The sequence below is a fragment of the Primulina eburnea genome, chromosome 13 (assembly GCF_022965805.1).
Source record: "Primulina eburnea isolate SZY01 chromosome 13, ASM2296580v1, whole genome shotgun sequence".
Classification (NCBI taxonomy): Eukaryota; Viridiplantae; Streptophyta; class Magnoliopsida; order Lamiales; family Gesneriaceae; genus Primulina; species Primulina eburnea.
In genome coordinates this window covers 35,196,095-35,212,806 of record NC_133113.1, presented here as the reverse complement: position 1 = coordinate 35,212,806, position 16,712 = coordinate 35,196,095, and the positions used below count along the sequence as shown (strand labels likewise).

At 37.5% G+C, this 16,712-nt stretch overlaps 1 protein-coding gene and 1 long non-coding RNA gene across 3 annotated transcripts; both read right to left on the bottom strand.

Annotated features, from left to right (window-relative positions):
* Positions 1–541: 541 nt before the first annotated feature.
* On the bottom strand, positions 542–3,572 carry LOC140809519 (uncharacterized). Its single transcript, XM_073167176.1, has 3 exons — positions 3,312–3,572; positions 2,039–2,183; positions 542–1,860 (listed from the first exon to the last, which is right to left on the bottom strand). The coding sequence occupies exons 2-3, from the start codon at positions 2,178–2,180 to the stop codon at positions 578–580; spliced, it is 1,425 nt and encodes a 474-aa protein (XP_073023277.1). The 5' UTR covers positions 2,181–2,183; positions 3,312–3,572; the 3' UTR covers positions 542–577.
* Positions 3,573–6,544: 2,972 nt separating this feature from the next.
* On the bottom strand, positions 6,545–15,117 carry LOC140810925 (uncharacterized). Of its 2 annotated transcripts, XR_012113360.1 has the most exons (4): positions 14,834–15,117; positions 14,721–14,743; positions 14,296–14,355; positions 6,545–7,376 (listed from the first exon to the last, which is right to left on the bottom strand). It is a non-coding gene; the product is annotated as an uncharacterized lncRNA (long non-coding RNA). The 2 variants fall into 2 exon arrangements; XR_012113359.1 differs by lacking the exons at positions 14,296–14,355; positions 14,721–14,743; positions 14,834–15,117 and adding exons at positions 7,742–7,764; positions 7,855–8,620.
* Between the last annotated feature and the right edge of the window lie 1,595 nt (positions 15,118–16,712).

Sequence of the window (16,712 nt, the reverse complement as noted above, 5' to 3'; positions counted from 1 at the left end):
ATTTAAAAAAAATAGGTTGTCAAATTAATAAAAACGTAGACATATAGCTAGCTATTCTCGAAGGCAACGTGTCCCAATTTAAACAATAGGTGGCCACCGGCCAGCCAAACCAGAGCCATTATTTTCTTAAAAACTAGTTTTGAATAATTTCATGTTGACCCCTTTCTCCCAGAGCCTACTTTATTTGTTTACCGTGAATCAAGCCTGGAAAAGGGATCCCCATGGATACATAGGCAGTAATTTTAATAGAGTGGAGACTTATTTTGATTTAAAGAGCCAAAACTTAAAATAGACAAGAGATACTACTCTGTTTCGCTTTCTATGAGTAGTAAGGAGTCAACCTTTGCTTGTCAACTTTTAAGAGATTATTATGAACGAAACTTGGGCAGAAAATAGTACGATATTTTTTCGTTTTCCTTTATAATGTGGAGGAATTCAAGAAGCAACGTACTTGACGCTTTCTTTAGATCGAGCCGACAAGGTTTGGCGAACCAAATTTGATCCACCTACGAACCAAAAATATAAAAGAAAAAGAAATAAAAAATTAACGGATTATTCTATTAAATCTCAGCAACTCTTATTTATCTACATGGCCACTGCCATTGCCATTCGAAGATCCATCGCATTGAACTAAGCCATCATCTACACGGACATTTTCAGACTCGGACGACATGCTTTGCCCACGGCTCAGGCGCAAGTCTTGATTACCAAATAACTCAATTCTGGAGTCATCACGTGCCCCTCGAACATGACAGAATTCTTCAAAGACTCCCACTTGTTCATCAACAGCACCATGGTCATCATCATCGTCATATTCATTATCCGTATCTGAATCCATCAAATGAGATCGGTTCTCATACAAATCTCCTCCGTGAGTACCTTTCCACTCGTCGTCATCACTATCTACCTCCAGCAACAAAGACCGGTTCTGCGTGGCCCGCCTCCGGAGCATGAAGACATTGAAATAATAACTTACTATTTCATTTTTCGTTCGCGTTGGGAAAGCTGCACTGAGGTGTTTCCAAAAATTTCTACCACGTGAAATGGGATTAGAGAATATGATCTCATGGAAAAGGTGTTCAACACTTGCCTTCCACTTGCATGCCACTTCCTCACCCATGTCATAAAACCCCAGCTCCGAGAAACTCTCTTCACCAATGGCCTCTCTAAATGTTTCTCTCGCCTCCTTCACATGTTGACGCACACATCTTATGGATCCCACATCTGCGCAGCAACAATCTGTTCTGCCTTGTCCAACTTTGACTCCATTTACGGCTGAATCATCAGGCACTGGAGTAACACAAGTTCCCATAAGCCTTTGCTCCCTGACATCAGAACCCAAACAATCTTTTCTAGGAAGGTTCCTGTCCCATGGCAGAACTTCAGCTTGATGATCTGGTCCAACAGGAACTTCTTTACTAAGAGAATTTAATAGGGACGATTCAAAGGTTGAATCATCGGGCATTGGCACAGTAGTTCCCATTGGTTTTTGCTGCGTACAGTTGTCAGAATTGGAGTACTGTAATGAATCAGTAACATTCACACCCCAAGGCAGAACTTCATCTTGACGATCTGGTCCAACAGGAATTTCTTTTCTAGGAGAACAATTGAACAACGAAAAGTATGGATTCTCCAACTGTTCTGGGAACTGGAAGGGTATGCTGAAGTCAAAATATGGTTGAAAATAAGACCCGAACGTTGCATCCTCCAGTCCTGTATCATCCTCACTACTGCTGCTGGTGACCCATGATAAAGGAGCACTTGTATCTAATTCCTTGTCATCCACAGATGCAGCATTAGCGTGGCTACTGTAGAACCCCCTATCATGTTGTAACTTATAATAGCCGCTCTTAGCTTCACCTGGCACACAGTAAAATATGATAGGATGATTAATAAAGATTGTTCAGATGTAATGAAAGAAAAGATGCAAAGAATCAGAGCATATTCTTAAAAAGCTTCTCTACAGAGATATGTCACCTAATAAGCTCTGGATAACAAAATACTAATAAAAAATACGAAATCGAGAAGCATAATTTACAGGAAGAATCAGTGTTCGGAGAAGTAAAGGCAGAGGGAAAATCCTCTTCACAAAGAATTATTTTATTCTCTTGATCGAATTGTTTATGTTGCTTGAGAGAAAGCTCTGGAAATTTTTCTTCGAATGGACGTTTCACTCCCATCCTCTGAAAAGAAAGCCAAGAGAATAAGCAACTCGAGGAAAATGGTATTTATTAAACGATGAAAATCAGTACTTTTGTAAAAAACGCAAAGGTGGAATCAAGGAAAATCTCATAAACAGCGAGCACAAATGAAGACCTATTAGAGAAAGTGACAAGAAAAAAGCCGTGATCTGACAGAGATTCCGTGATATGGTCAAAACCCCAAACCATGCATTTAAATTACAACTAGCAACAACCAAATAATTCTCCTTTATGTTAAATCGTACATTTTTATTATTCCAAGCCACACTGCCAACTAAAAAGCACAAGGTAGCAACTCGAATATACAAAGGTGCTTTGTGTTCTTTGCATCATATAACAGTCAGAAAACTTGTTTTAATCATGATTGGCAATATTTTTTCGCACATTATTATATCAAGTTTGCAATAGCTCCCATGCACAAAAAAAATAGATGCATAATTATTCACATAGGAATGCTCCATGATTGATTTTCAAAGTAATAATGAGGTAAAAAAATCAGTCAGTAACAAGCAGAAAAAAATGAAAACAATAAAATTAACCAATTAAATCCAATGTCGGACATACAGTGTTCATAGCATGCAAACAAGGACAGCCATGCTGAATAAACATTCTTTTTCGTCTTTACAAAAAACTGAATATTTATGTCTCTACATACTGCATATTTGAATTAAAATAATAATCATTTAAAATAAATAATGTATATATTTTACATTAATTACACACACACAAAAAAACCCAGTTATTTAGAAGAAATACTACCAAAGATAAACAAGCCTTCCAATCAATTTATGGTAGACAGAGACAGGTCTTAGAAATACCCCCAATTTCCTGAAAAACCCCAACTCTTGAGTAAAAAAATTCGTCGTTGAAAACATCAAAAAGTATATCAAAATTCAATTCAGTAACAGTCGTATCAGAACCCTAAATCAATTTACAAACACAATTAGCCATAAGATAGGTAAAATAAATGGAATAAACAAACCCTAGATGGCAAAAGGTATCCAAATAAAACTTTAAATTTTGAATATATTAGCAAGGGGTAGTCGTAGAAAAGAGATTAGCAATGGAAAAAAAAAGAACTAATTAATCGATTTATGGGATAAATCTTACGGATCGAAGATTTCAAGTCCAAAAACCTAGAATTCGCAAAATCAGCGGCTTCAGCTGAAAGAGGTTTCGATTGAAAGAGGGTGGATTGAATTGAATCAAAACAGAGTTGGATTAAAATTATATGAACAGATTGTTCAAAATTTTAGAGTCGACGTGACTAGATTGGATGGAATCGAGAGGGATTTGGGAAAAAAGTCGAACGCGGTCGGCGTCGTTTTGTAGATGAAGAGGATCCGAATAAGATGACCCGTTTACAAAATCGCACGTGTGGATTTCGATCGGATGCAGACAGTTCGGATTATGCACTTTTAAATTTAATTTTCTCCTATGCCTTCACTACTAATTAAAAGCAGATATTGCCAAAATCAATTGTAATAAAACTGTATACTAATAACTTAGTTGGATTTATTTATTTATTTAGCTATAGATTTTATATAATTTATTTCTAAATTATTCTCTATCTCTTAATTCAATATTATCCATATTCATTGAAATTTATTTCACTATTATCTAATTTAGTTTATTTAAATTTATTAAATTATTTTCTAATTTAATAAAAAATTCATATTGAAAATTTTAAAAATATGATATTTACTTTTTGGTGTTGAAAATAATCATACAAATTCATCGAACTACATGATTAGTTGAAATAACTTTTACATCATCGGCGCAAGCTCATAATTATAGTCCAACGTGCACCTTATTTGCATTTTGCACTTAATGCAAAGCCAAACTTTGTTTTGTTTTGTTTATACTATTATTATTTTTAATGTTCACAACTCACAATCCCTTTGGCAAGGAAGACAACAAATTCTTGAACCATTTGACAGAATCCTTTGCGTATCTTCTGAGGTTGTCGTGGTAAATCCACGTAGTACAAATCAAACCTTGAACTGACTCCAGCTCCCCGTTGCCAGTTATCCAACAAGGACCAAACGAAATAGCCTCTCCCTCTCACATTGCAACCATCTTCCCTATATAAATCTTTGAGCACGTCTTTAATGGTTACAAATGGGCTGTTTCCATCATCCATCGCTGTATAAAAACATAAAATTACTTCATCTATGAATCTTGAGAAGAAAACGATTTGTTTCTCACCTATTATTACCATTATCAGTTATAATGATAATAAGAGGGTTCCTATATTTGTGTCTGACGTAATTCATCAAACTTCTGATGCCGTGTGGCACAATGCACAACCATATAGAATTTGCTTGCCGTCAAACTTAAATGGTTAAAGATCTTCACCGACTAAAAACAGCGCGTATAAATTTGGTTTTACACCTACATACCCAGTCAGCTACAGGTCTTCCATCTTTAAACGCTGCAAGAAAGAAATTTGTAGGTCACCAGAAAGTTAATAAACAATAACCAAACATCCCTTCAGGTATTCAAGCACATTTATAATGTAGCGTACGTAGTGTGACAGCACCAGAGTCCGCAAGGGAATCGTTCAGCAAAACCCGATTAAATTTGTGTTGTTTATGTTGGCATACCATGTTATAGTGATTTATGTCGATGAACCTTTAACAGATTGGATTCGGCATCAGAAAAACTCTGGCAGATGGCTTTCTGCTCTCGTTCTCATTGATCGTGGATAATCTCCTTTGATTATTGGTTGGATAAAAGACATCCGACGATCAGTAATAATATTATATATTCATATGTTTGCGAAAAGATGGTTGCAATATTGTACTAAATAAGCAAAGGATGGTTGCAATTAGGTTTCGAAGTCACGTTTCAAACATGTTTTTTTACATATATGTTCAATATTATTATATATATTCATATGTTTGCGAAATATATTGATATATCTTATATGTTTTTAACATTTGTGTTAGATGTGTAGACGCATTATGAATACTTCATGTCATTTACATGTTTTATTTTTAGGATGCATGTGAAATTGTATAAGCCTATGTTAGATTTTTTCATTTATGTATCATTTAATTGTATGTTATATCTATATATTGTTGATAGATAAATGCACTTTGTAAACTGGTTTTACCCCTACTTCATGTATCAAGATAAACTACTGATCTTACGTGTATTATTATTAGCGAATTTTTTTAAAGGTAAATAACGTATGTTATAAATTTTGTTTAAAATACTAACAATAAAATGTTAATTCAAATTTTACTTGTTAACTTTGTTAGGTTTAAGTGGCCAATGTTAATTCAACTTTTGAAGAAAAAATATAGGTGGACTGATGCAGATGACGAGGCGATCAGAGATTTATGGTTCAGATCGTGTGGTAACCTTTACCGCTACACCATACATTCGTGGAGAACTTCTGGGCGGCATTCTCAGACAGTAGGGCTGGGGTTTCGATGGCAGCTATGAGTCAGGAAACCCAGAAATCGAGGGAGGATTTGACTGCAGAAAAATCATGGTCGGACGTACTAACGAAGGAGTTCGAGGAGTTGAAGAAGGAGAAAGAGTTGTTCAGGACTCGAATGTCCTCTTTGGAAAAGCAAGTACGTCTACTGGTCACTGGCATCTCTCAAGGAGCACCTATGCAACCACCCCTTCAGTCATACGACAGAGCCTCTCATCCATACAGCTCCTCCCATAGCAGCCGCTTCACGGTAGGAGGATCACAGCTCGGCCACTTCCCAGCAGATATGTCACACAGAGGCCGCTTTGTCACCAGACCTTCACACGACCGTGGATCGTTGCATGGATACGGTTACCTACATAAGTATATCGTGTCATCACATGACTTTGACCACGATGATGATGACATGACTATGCTGATGGTGATGTCCATGACGGTTATGATGATGACTATGACGAGACAGAAGCACCCTAGTATTTTCTTAGATTTTGTGTATGATTTTAATTGTACATCTTAGTTGACATGATATCAGACAAACTTTATACGTTTTATATACCATATCGATTAGACTCAGTTGCATATATATTAGTTTAATGTTCTTTTTCGAAATGAATTGTTTACGAAATTTATTATGTTTGTTAAATATTGAAATACATTATAAATAAAATGTGGGGGCCCGTGCTCCTGATTAATATTTAATGACCAAACAACCAGGATTTATTAATGTAAACAGCGAAAGCGATTAAAATTTTCTCATTTTGGGCCTACAGAAATTTCGGCATGACCTATTCGTAAATAGGACATCCCAAAAATATCAAAATATCACAACAACATTTATATACTCGAAATAAATTCATAACATCAATTCACAAACCTATAGCCGCACTGACCAGGACTAAACACATGCAGAGCCGGCAAGGCTCGATCACACAACTAACAATTCAAAACATAGTAAAAACATCAGTACAGCTACACGGGGCATCTCCCCGGTAAATGTGTGACTCCATAATATAGTATATATCTATCTGGGAACTCTCAACCACGACTCGACGACTGGGCACCACTACCTGACGCTCCACCAGACGCGTCAAATCCTCCTGGATAACCTGCTATGGCATCAAAAATAACCACAGCATAAAAAGAAACGAGGGGTCGGGCCCCAGTACGACGAACCAGTAATATTACGACAAATATAACTGACATGAAATAAAGTCAAGTAAAATGCGATGCAATGCAATGTAATGCAATGCGTGTCGGTAGCAACGAAATAATGGATACCAAAATGGAGTCCAAATGAATCGCATCAACAACAGTAACAGTGGCCACCCGTGCCAGGACTGCAGCAACGTAATAACATGCCGCCGCTCATCCATGCACGTAGCATCGAGGGTACGGGTGCGACCCGCTCAGTCCTCATGCAAGTCATCAGGAGTGCTAATCCTACCCACCCACTCCATCGATGACGCTACAACTCGATAGATCAGTAACAATAGCAATCAACGGAGTCAAGGCTCGAAATGCTATGCACTAATGAGATCAACTCAAATAAATGCGTGAATGCAATCACGTTATTCACAAAAGCACATAAAGCACGCCACAACTCATACATAATACTTAACGTCATTTCACATCACTATAGACGTCATAATAAAACAGTTCATGCGTACCTCAACTGAACCCTTAATTTACCACTGAAATTTCTTAAGGATTTCTCGAATAATCCAATCCTGTGGCAAATAATACATTTCATATCAACTTCAATTTATTATTCCAATATTCACTAATTTAGCCTAAAATTCCGAAAATCCATAATTTAAGCTTTAAAATTTCTAAAACTCATCGCAAAGTCAAATATACCAATTTATTTAACTTAAATCTCTCAATACCGGACAACTTGAAATTTCGAAAATTCAATCGTACCGAATCTGAAATTTTCGATATTTCTAGAAATTTCCAAAATTTTCATTTTCTATTTCTACTGCTCTAAACACATCCCAATAACGATTTAACATTTCAAAAATCCTAAATCCCAAATAATTTAATCTGAATTTTCGAATTTAATTCAAATAAATTCCAAAAATTCGATAGATACCTCCAATCGCTCCGATATAGTACCTACAATCAATAATCCAATATATATCAATTGTTGGAACTCGAATTATTCAAAATACCCAAAATTTCGAAACCCTAAAATCATAATTCTACCTCAAGGCTTCGGAGTAAAGCTCTAGGAAGCTTAAATCGAGAGTTTCCTCACAAATTCCAGCGAAAAACGAGTGGCGGTCTCCGACGGGTTTCCGAGCGTCGCACGTTCTCTTAGCAAAAAGGGTATCAAAACGTAGCTCTAGTCGAGAGCTTTCCAACCATATATTTACTTTATTTTTCCGGCGACCGGAGCGGCTAGAATCGAAGGTCAAAGCTTCGAAAATGGTGAAGGGTCGAGAACGATCGGGAAATGCAGAAATTGAAGGAGAGAGAAACGTGTACAGTGTCTGATCTTTTTTTTTTTTAATTTATTATATATTTTTTTTTAAACTTAGTAAATCAAACTGGGCCGGGCTTTTACTTAAACTGGGCTCTCACATTCTCCCCTACTAATAAAAGATTTCGTCCTCGAAATCTAGCATACATAACATTTATACAAAAGTGGTTTACAAACATTTACCACTGATAATACATTGGGAAATCAGAATACATGGAATAATTTATTACATTTTCAAACAAATGAGGCCATTCCTGACGCATCTTTGCCTCTAATTCCCATGTAGCTTCTTCTCTCCCATGTCTACTCCACTGCACCATAACCAGTGGAATCGTCTTATTCCTCAGTTGCTTCTCTTTGCGATCAAGAATTTGCACTGGATGCTCAACATAGCTAAGGGAACTATCCAACTCCACCTCATCAGTCCTCAAGACATGAGAAGGATCTGGCTCATACTTTCGTAACATAGATACATGGAACACATCATGTATCGCAGACAAACTCTGCGGTAAGTCCAAACGATAAGTCAAAGTGCCAATCCTCTCAACAATCGCATATGGACCAATATAACGCGGAGCTAGTTTCCCTTTGCGCCCAAATCTCATAGTACCACGAAACGGTGATACTTTCAAGAAAACCTGATCGCCAACCTGAAATTCTAATGGCCTACGCCTTTTATTAGCATAACTGGCTTGACGATCCTGAGCTGATTTCATTCTTTTCCTGATCATTTCAACCTTCTCTTTCATTTCTTGAATAAATTCTGGCATTGACATCTGTCTTTCTCCTACATCTTCCCAGCATATCGGAGATCTACATTTTCTACCGTACAAAGCTTCAAATGGTGTCATTCCGATGGTTGCTTGGAAGCTGTTATTGTAAGAGAACTCAACAAGTGACAATGATTCCTGCCAACCACCCCTGAAATCCATCACGACTGCTCGCAACATATCCTCGAGTGTCTGAATGGTCCTTTCAGACTGACCATCTGTCTGTGGGTGATATGCAGTACTCATCGCCAGCTTTGAACCCAATGCTGATTGCAAACTACCACAAAAATTCGAAGCAAACCTGGGATCACGATCTGATACTATGGTTACGGGCACACCATGCAATCTCACCACATGATCGATGTACATTTTCGCCATTTTCTTATAAGTACAAGTACGATCATAAGGAATAAAGTGGGCTGATTTAGACAATCTATCAACAATCACCCAAATCGCATCACAACCACGATTAGAACGAGGTAGGTGTGTCACAAAATCCATAGCAATGTGCTCCCAATTCCACTGTGGTACTTCAAGACTATGTAACATACCACCAGGTCTCATTCTCTCAGCTTTAACCTGTTGGCACGTCAAACATCTAGCCACAAAATCAGAAATCTCTTTCTTCATACCTTCCCACCAGTAATGAGATTTCAAGATATGATACATCTTTCTCATTCCAGGATGAACACTGTGTCGACTACAATGAGCTTCACGAAGTATAGATTCTTTCAAATCTATCAAATTCGGAACCACAAGTCTACCTTGATAGCGCAGACATCCATCTGAAGAAACACTGAACTTTTCTGATTGACCTGTCTGAGTCAATTCTTTCAATCTATGAACATGCGGATCAGTTCTCTGTGCTGCTTTGATTTTAGAAACAATTTGTGGTTCAACTTGTATAGATGAAACTATAAAGTAGTCGCCCTTAGACTGATAAGTCCATCCTGAAGTTCCCAAATGCTCATGAATCTTTGAAATAGTCAAAGATGTCAACATTTTAGGCTGAACCTTTCTGCTCAGAGCATCTACAACTTGATTCATTCGCCCTGGTTGGTACTGAATCTCACAATCAAAGTCTTTAAGTAATTCCAACCATCGACGCTGTCTCATGTTCAAGTCAGACTGTGTAAAAAGATACTTCAGACTCTTGTGATCAGAATAAATCACAAACTGTTCTCCGTACAGATAATGACGCCATATCTTCAATGCAAACACAATGGCAGCTAACTCCAAATCATGAACTGGATATCGAGTCTCATGTGACTTCAATTGACGAGAAGCATACGCAATCACTCGCCCATTTTGCATCAAAACACAACCCAGTCCATTTAAAGAAGCATCTGTACAGACAACAAATCCACCTGAGCCTGAAGGCAAAGCTAGCACTGGAGATGTGGTCAACTTTTCTTTTAAAGTCCGAAAACTAGACTCACATTCTGCAGTCCATACAAAACGTCGATCTTTCTGTGTCAACTGGGTCATAGGTCTAGCTATTCTAGAAAATCCTTCAATGAAACGCCTATAGTACCCAGCTAATCCCAAAAAGCTTCGAATCTCAGACACATTGGTTGGTTTAGGCCAATTGATAACAGCTTCAACTTTATTAGGATCAACAGATACTCCTTGTGCAGATATAACATGGCCTAAAAATAAAACTCTGTCCAACCAGAACTCACACTTAGAAAATTTGGCGTACAATTGCGCTTCTCTGAGTGTTTGGAGAACTAATTTCAAATGTTCTTTGTGCTCTGTTTTTGACTTAGAATAAATCAAGATGTCATCAATGAAAACGATAACAAATTTATCTATGAATTCCCGGAATACACGATTCATTAAATCCATAAAAACCGCTGGAGCATTAGTCAAACCAAACGGCACGACTAGGAATTCATAGTGTCCATAACGTGTCCGAAATGCTGTTTTAGGAACATCTTCCTCTCGGACTCTGAGCTGATGGTATCCGGAACGAAGATCAATCTTGGAATACACAGAAGTACCCTGCAACTGATCAAACAAGTCGTCAATACGCGGCAGAGGATACTTATTCTTCACAGTAGCCCGGTTCAACTGCCGATAATCGACGCACATTCTCATTGTTCCGTCTTTCTTCTTTACAAACAATACTGGAGCTCCCCAAGGTGACATACTGGGCCTGATATAGCCTTTCTCCAGTAAATCTTGTAGATGTTCCTTGAGTTCTTTCAATTCTGTTGGAGCTAAACGATATGGTGCTCTAGAAATAGGATTTGTCCCCGGCATCAATTCAATGCTAAGATCTATTTCCCTTTGAGGTGGAAAACCTGGAATCTCATCAGGAAATACATCTGGAAAATCCTTGACAACGGGAATGTCTGAAACTTTCAATCGTTCTTCCCGTGTTGCATCAAGAGCATAGATCAAAAATCCTTCATTGCCGATTGACAACAACCTAAACATTTCCATTGCAGATACTAATGGAATTCGAGACTGTGAATCATAACCATAAAAATTCCATTTGCTGCCATAATACGGTCTAAATCTGACAACTCCATGGAAACAATCCACAGTAGCTCGATAATTTGTCAACATATCCATACCGAGGATACAGTCGAAATCAGACATAGCTAATTTGATTAGATTAGTTATCATAATATTATCCTCAAATCTAATCACACAATTCAAAACTATCTCATTGGACACCAAGTATACACCGGCAGGAGTAGCAACTGACACAGTATCCAACAAAGGAATAGTAGCAATCTCATGCTCATAAACAAATGCGGCAGATAAAAATGAATGAGATGCTCCTGTGTCTATCAATATGCGTGCAGGATAGTCAAAAACATAAAAAATACCTGCAATCACTCCTCCTGGTGCATCCTGAGCCTGGTCTTGAGTCAATGCATGGACTCTAGCCAGCTGTGGCACTGTAAATTGTTGCTGAGGAGGACCTCTAGGCGGTGGATAACCAGATTGCTGAAATGACTGTGCAGGAGCATATGGCTGGAAAGCTGGTCCTCGGAGAACTTGTCCAGACTGTTGTGGCTGAAATTGCTGTCTTTGTGCATTAGGACATACTCTGGCGAAATGCCCAACTTGACCACAAACGTAACAAGACCCCTGAACTCCTACACACTGGGAACTAAAATGTCGACCACCACATCGGTCACAATGCACAGTGCTAGACGACCCAACAGAACCTCCCCCTCGTGCACTGCCTGAACTGGAGGAGCTGGATTGAGACTTCTTCTTGAATTGCTTTCCTTTTGCCTTGTACCTCTGCTGTTTGGGTTGTTGGTATGACTGTACAGGCTGATATGGAGGTAAATCCACTGGCATTGACATACTACTCCCAGATCCTTGAGAAACAGATGATGGACCTGGCTGGGGATCTCCTCTGAGCAAACTTGCTTCAATTTTCTTCGCCTTTTCCACTGCTTGAATATACGTATTAGGCGATCCAGTCATCACCAACGTATGAACAGTCCGCTGCAACCCATGCAGAAAACGTGATAGTTTAGCCTGATCATTCCTGGCAACATGTGGAACATAGGGCAAAAGAGCAGAAAACTGTGAAGCATATTCCACCACTGATTTGTTGCCCTGTACCAACTGATTGAACTCTTCTTCTTTAGCAGCATAATATGATGGCGGTGCATATTCCTGGGTAAAGTGAGCACAAAAAGCATCCCAAGTAATACTTTCACCAGAGTCCTTCATTGCTTCTTCTATGGCTTCCCACCAGAGTTGTGCTCGATCTTTAAGTTGGTAGATGGCAAGCTTCAATTTAATATCTTGGGAATACTCCAACAAATTAAATAGATGATTTATACTTTTCAGCCAGCTTGATGCTTTTTCTCCGCTCTCGTTGCCAAAGAATTTTGGAGGACGTAATTCTTGAAACTGAGAAATTATTAACTGCATTCCTCCAACTTTCTGTGTCAGCTGTTCCACTTCTTGCTCAATCGCTACCTGTCTAGCTCCAGGTCTTTCAAGTCGAGGAGGTTCTTGGTTAACTTCTTCTTCAACATTTTGAGCGACTTGTCCTCGAGGTCGACCACGTCTACCTCCTAATGATATCTGCAAGTCCTCGAACATTTTGCGCCTCAGATTCTTGTGCTATTTCTTTTCCTTTTCTACCTCTTCCTCCAGGTGCCATTCTACAAGACACGAGGATTAAATCCACAGGCAGATAACAGGTAAAAGAAATTTATAGGCAATTTTTTTTTAAACTACATACCATGCCTAATCAGCTAGTCATTCTAATGCAGGTAAATTCAATCAAATCACACCAAATAATTCAAATAAGAGCAAATAGTCAAACACATGCACAATCATGTTATTTGTGTCTAGACTCAAGTGCCCTAGACTCTAGTTCGAGCATATCCCAGTTACGCTCTGATACCAACTGTGGGGGCCCGTGCTCCTGATTAATATTTAATGACCAAACAACCAGGATTTATTAATGTAAACAGCGAAAGCGATTAAAATTTTCTCATTTTGGGCCTACAGAAATTTCGGCATGACCTATTCGTAAATAGGACATCCCAAAAATATCAAAATATCACAACAACATTTATATACTCGAAATAAAGTCATAACATCAATTCACAAACCTATAGCCGCACTGGCCAGGACTAAACACATGCAGAGCCGGCAAGGCTCGATCACACAACTAACAATTCAAAACATAGTAAAAACATCAGTACAGCTACACGGGGCATCTCCCCGGTAAATGTGTGACTCCGTAATATAGTATATATCTATCTAGGAACTCTCAACCACGACTCGACGACTGGGCACCACTACCTGACGCTCCACCAGACGCGTCAAATCCTCCTGGATAACCTGCTATGGCATCAAAAATAACCACAGCATAAAAAGAAACGAGGGGTCGGGCCCCAGTACGACGAACCAGTAATATTACGACAAATATAACTGACATGAAATAAAGTCAAGTAAAATGCGATGCAATGCAATGTAATGCAATGCGTGTCGGTAGCAACGAAATAATGGATACCAAAATGGAGTCCAAATGAATCGCATCAACAACAGTAACAGTGGCCACCCGTGCCAGGACTGCAGCAACGTAATAACATGCCGCCGCTCATCCATGCACGTAGCATCGAGGGTACGGGTGCGACCCGCTCAGTCCTCATGCAAGTCATCAGGAGAGCTAATCCTACCCACCCACTCCATCGATGACGCTACAACTCGATAGATCAGTAACAATAGCAATCAACGGAGTCAAGGCTCGAAATGCTATGCACTAATGAGATCAACTCAAATAAATGCGTGAATGCAATCACGTTATTCACAAAAGCACATAAAGCACGCCACAACTCATACATAATACTTAACGTCATTTCACATCACTATAGACGTCATAATAAAACAGTTCATGCGTACCTCAACTGAACCCTTAATTTACCACTGAAATTTCTTAAGGATTTCTCGAATAATCCAATCCTGTGGCAAATAATACATTTCATATCAACTTCAATTTATTATTCCAATATTCACTAATTTAGCCTAAAATTCCGAAAATCCATAATTTAGGCTTTAAAATTTCTAAAACTCATCGCAAAGTCAAATATACCAATTTATTTAACTTAAATCTCTCAATACCGGACAACTTGAAATTTCGAAAATTCAATCGTACCGAATCTGAAATTTTCGATATTTCTAGAAATTTCCAAAATTTTCATTTTCTATTTCTACTGCTCTAAACACATCCCAATAACGATTTAACATTTCAAAAATCCTAAATCCCAAATGATTTAATCTGAATTTTCGAATTTAATTCAAATAAATTCCAAAAATTCGATAGATACCTCCAATCGCTCCGATATAGTACCTACAATCAATAATCCAATATATATAAATTGTTGGAACTCGAATTATTCAAAATACCCAAAATTTCGAAACCCTAAAATCATAATTCTACCTCAAGGCTTCGGAGTAAAGCTCTAGGAAGCTTAAATCGAGAGTTTCCTCACAAATTCCGGCGAAAAACGAGTGGCGGTCTCCGACGGGTTTCCGAGCGTCGCACGTTCTCTTAGCAAAAAGGGTATCAAAACGTAGCTCTAGTCGAGAGCTTTCCAACCATATATTTACTTTATTTTTCCGGCGACCGGAGCGGCTAGAATCGAAGGTCAAAGCTTCGAAAATGGTGAAGGGTCGAGAACGATCGGGAAATGCAGAAATTGAAGGAGAGAGAAACGTGTACAGTGTCTGATCTTTTTTTTTTTTTTAATTTATTATATTTTTTTTTTAAACTTAGTAAATCAAACTGGGCCGTGCTTTTACTTAAACTGGGCTTTCACATAAAATTTCAAAAATAAATTTTGATATATATAAATTTGTAAATATATAATTAATATATGATTTTTTTTAAAAAAATAAAGCGACGAATATTTTAAACCCGTCACGAGTTTTAGCAACGGTTTAACATAAATAATCGTTGTTAATTTAAAATTAACGACGGTTTTTCACGTCAATGAAGGTTGACTTAATAACGGCGATAAAAACTGCCGCAAACAAAATTAGCAATGGTTTTAATCGTCGCAACTTTCCTTTTTCTTTTAAATGCAAGAGATGGACGGTAGAGTATAGACAGCATATCAAATGAGCCAAACCATTTTCTCGGGAAAGAGAGATGTGTAGATATGAATTTACAGTTGCACATCGAAATTTCATCATTTGGCATGCATCGATGCTACAAATAATCCCTTGGTTTTTTTTTTTTTTTTTTTTTTTACTATTTTTTAATAGGTTTTAAAAAATTTAAGTTTCTCTTATCTCTCTTAACTTTGTTGATCTTTTTCTTGCATTTTTTATGTGTAGAAAAAAGGATTCGATTTCAAAGAAAGCAAAAAGAAAGGTAATATGTAATTTACTTATCTGCAAATTTGATATTGCATGCATTGAAGTTGCGTGCATGTGCATTTCTCCGCTAGTATATAGTATACCATTCTTTTTAGTTTCTCTACTGCATAGAAATTTTCATTCAAGTACATATTTTGAAACAATAAGGTTTAATAAAATTTGCAATGAAATGATTACCTGATAAGCAGAAGAAGCTGTCCCAAAAACAAAACCCTTCGGAAAGATTCCTCTACTAATGTTCTTTCCACGGCATGCTTAAATCCCAAGAGCCACAAGAATTCAAAATATCAAAATTATCCCTTCTGTCGCCATCTTCCTCATATTGGGGGAGTCACACAGTACTCGTCGCCAATTATAAAGGATTCACCCACGATCGATTATTTCTTGGCTAGCTATTTAACTTGTTTTGTTTAAATTGTTGTCTTCCCCATTTGCCGCCTCATTCTTTTTCTTGCAAGCCTTGTTCTGTCTGTTAGCTTAGTTATATATAGTTAATTTGGGTCCTAAATAATAGTAATTCTTTACTTAACTTGGCGCTATATTAAGTTTTATTAAGAAGTCTAAAGTTATTGTTCTTGTAAGTGAACTTAATATCGTTATCTTAACGTTTTAGACAACATAAAAACTTTTACGAGACCGTCAATTGCATGATACGAATCTCGGAATTGATCAAAATATATGAAATTTCTTAAATATTTTAGTAGTTTTAAAAATTTGGAATGTTTATATAATAGTGATAAGAGAATACATAAATTTATTTTATAATATTTTTGAACTGAAAATAATGTATATTTATTATTTTAAAAGGGCATTAGATGGATACCAACTTTTCCCCCCAAAATTGCCCTTGTATTATAATACAAATATGTAGCTTTGATTTTATGTATACTAGTATTTAACTCGTGCGATGCACGAGATGATATTATTAAAAATTAGTG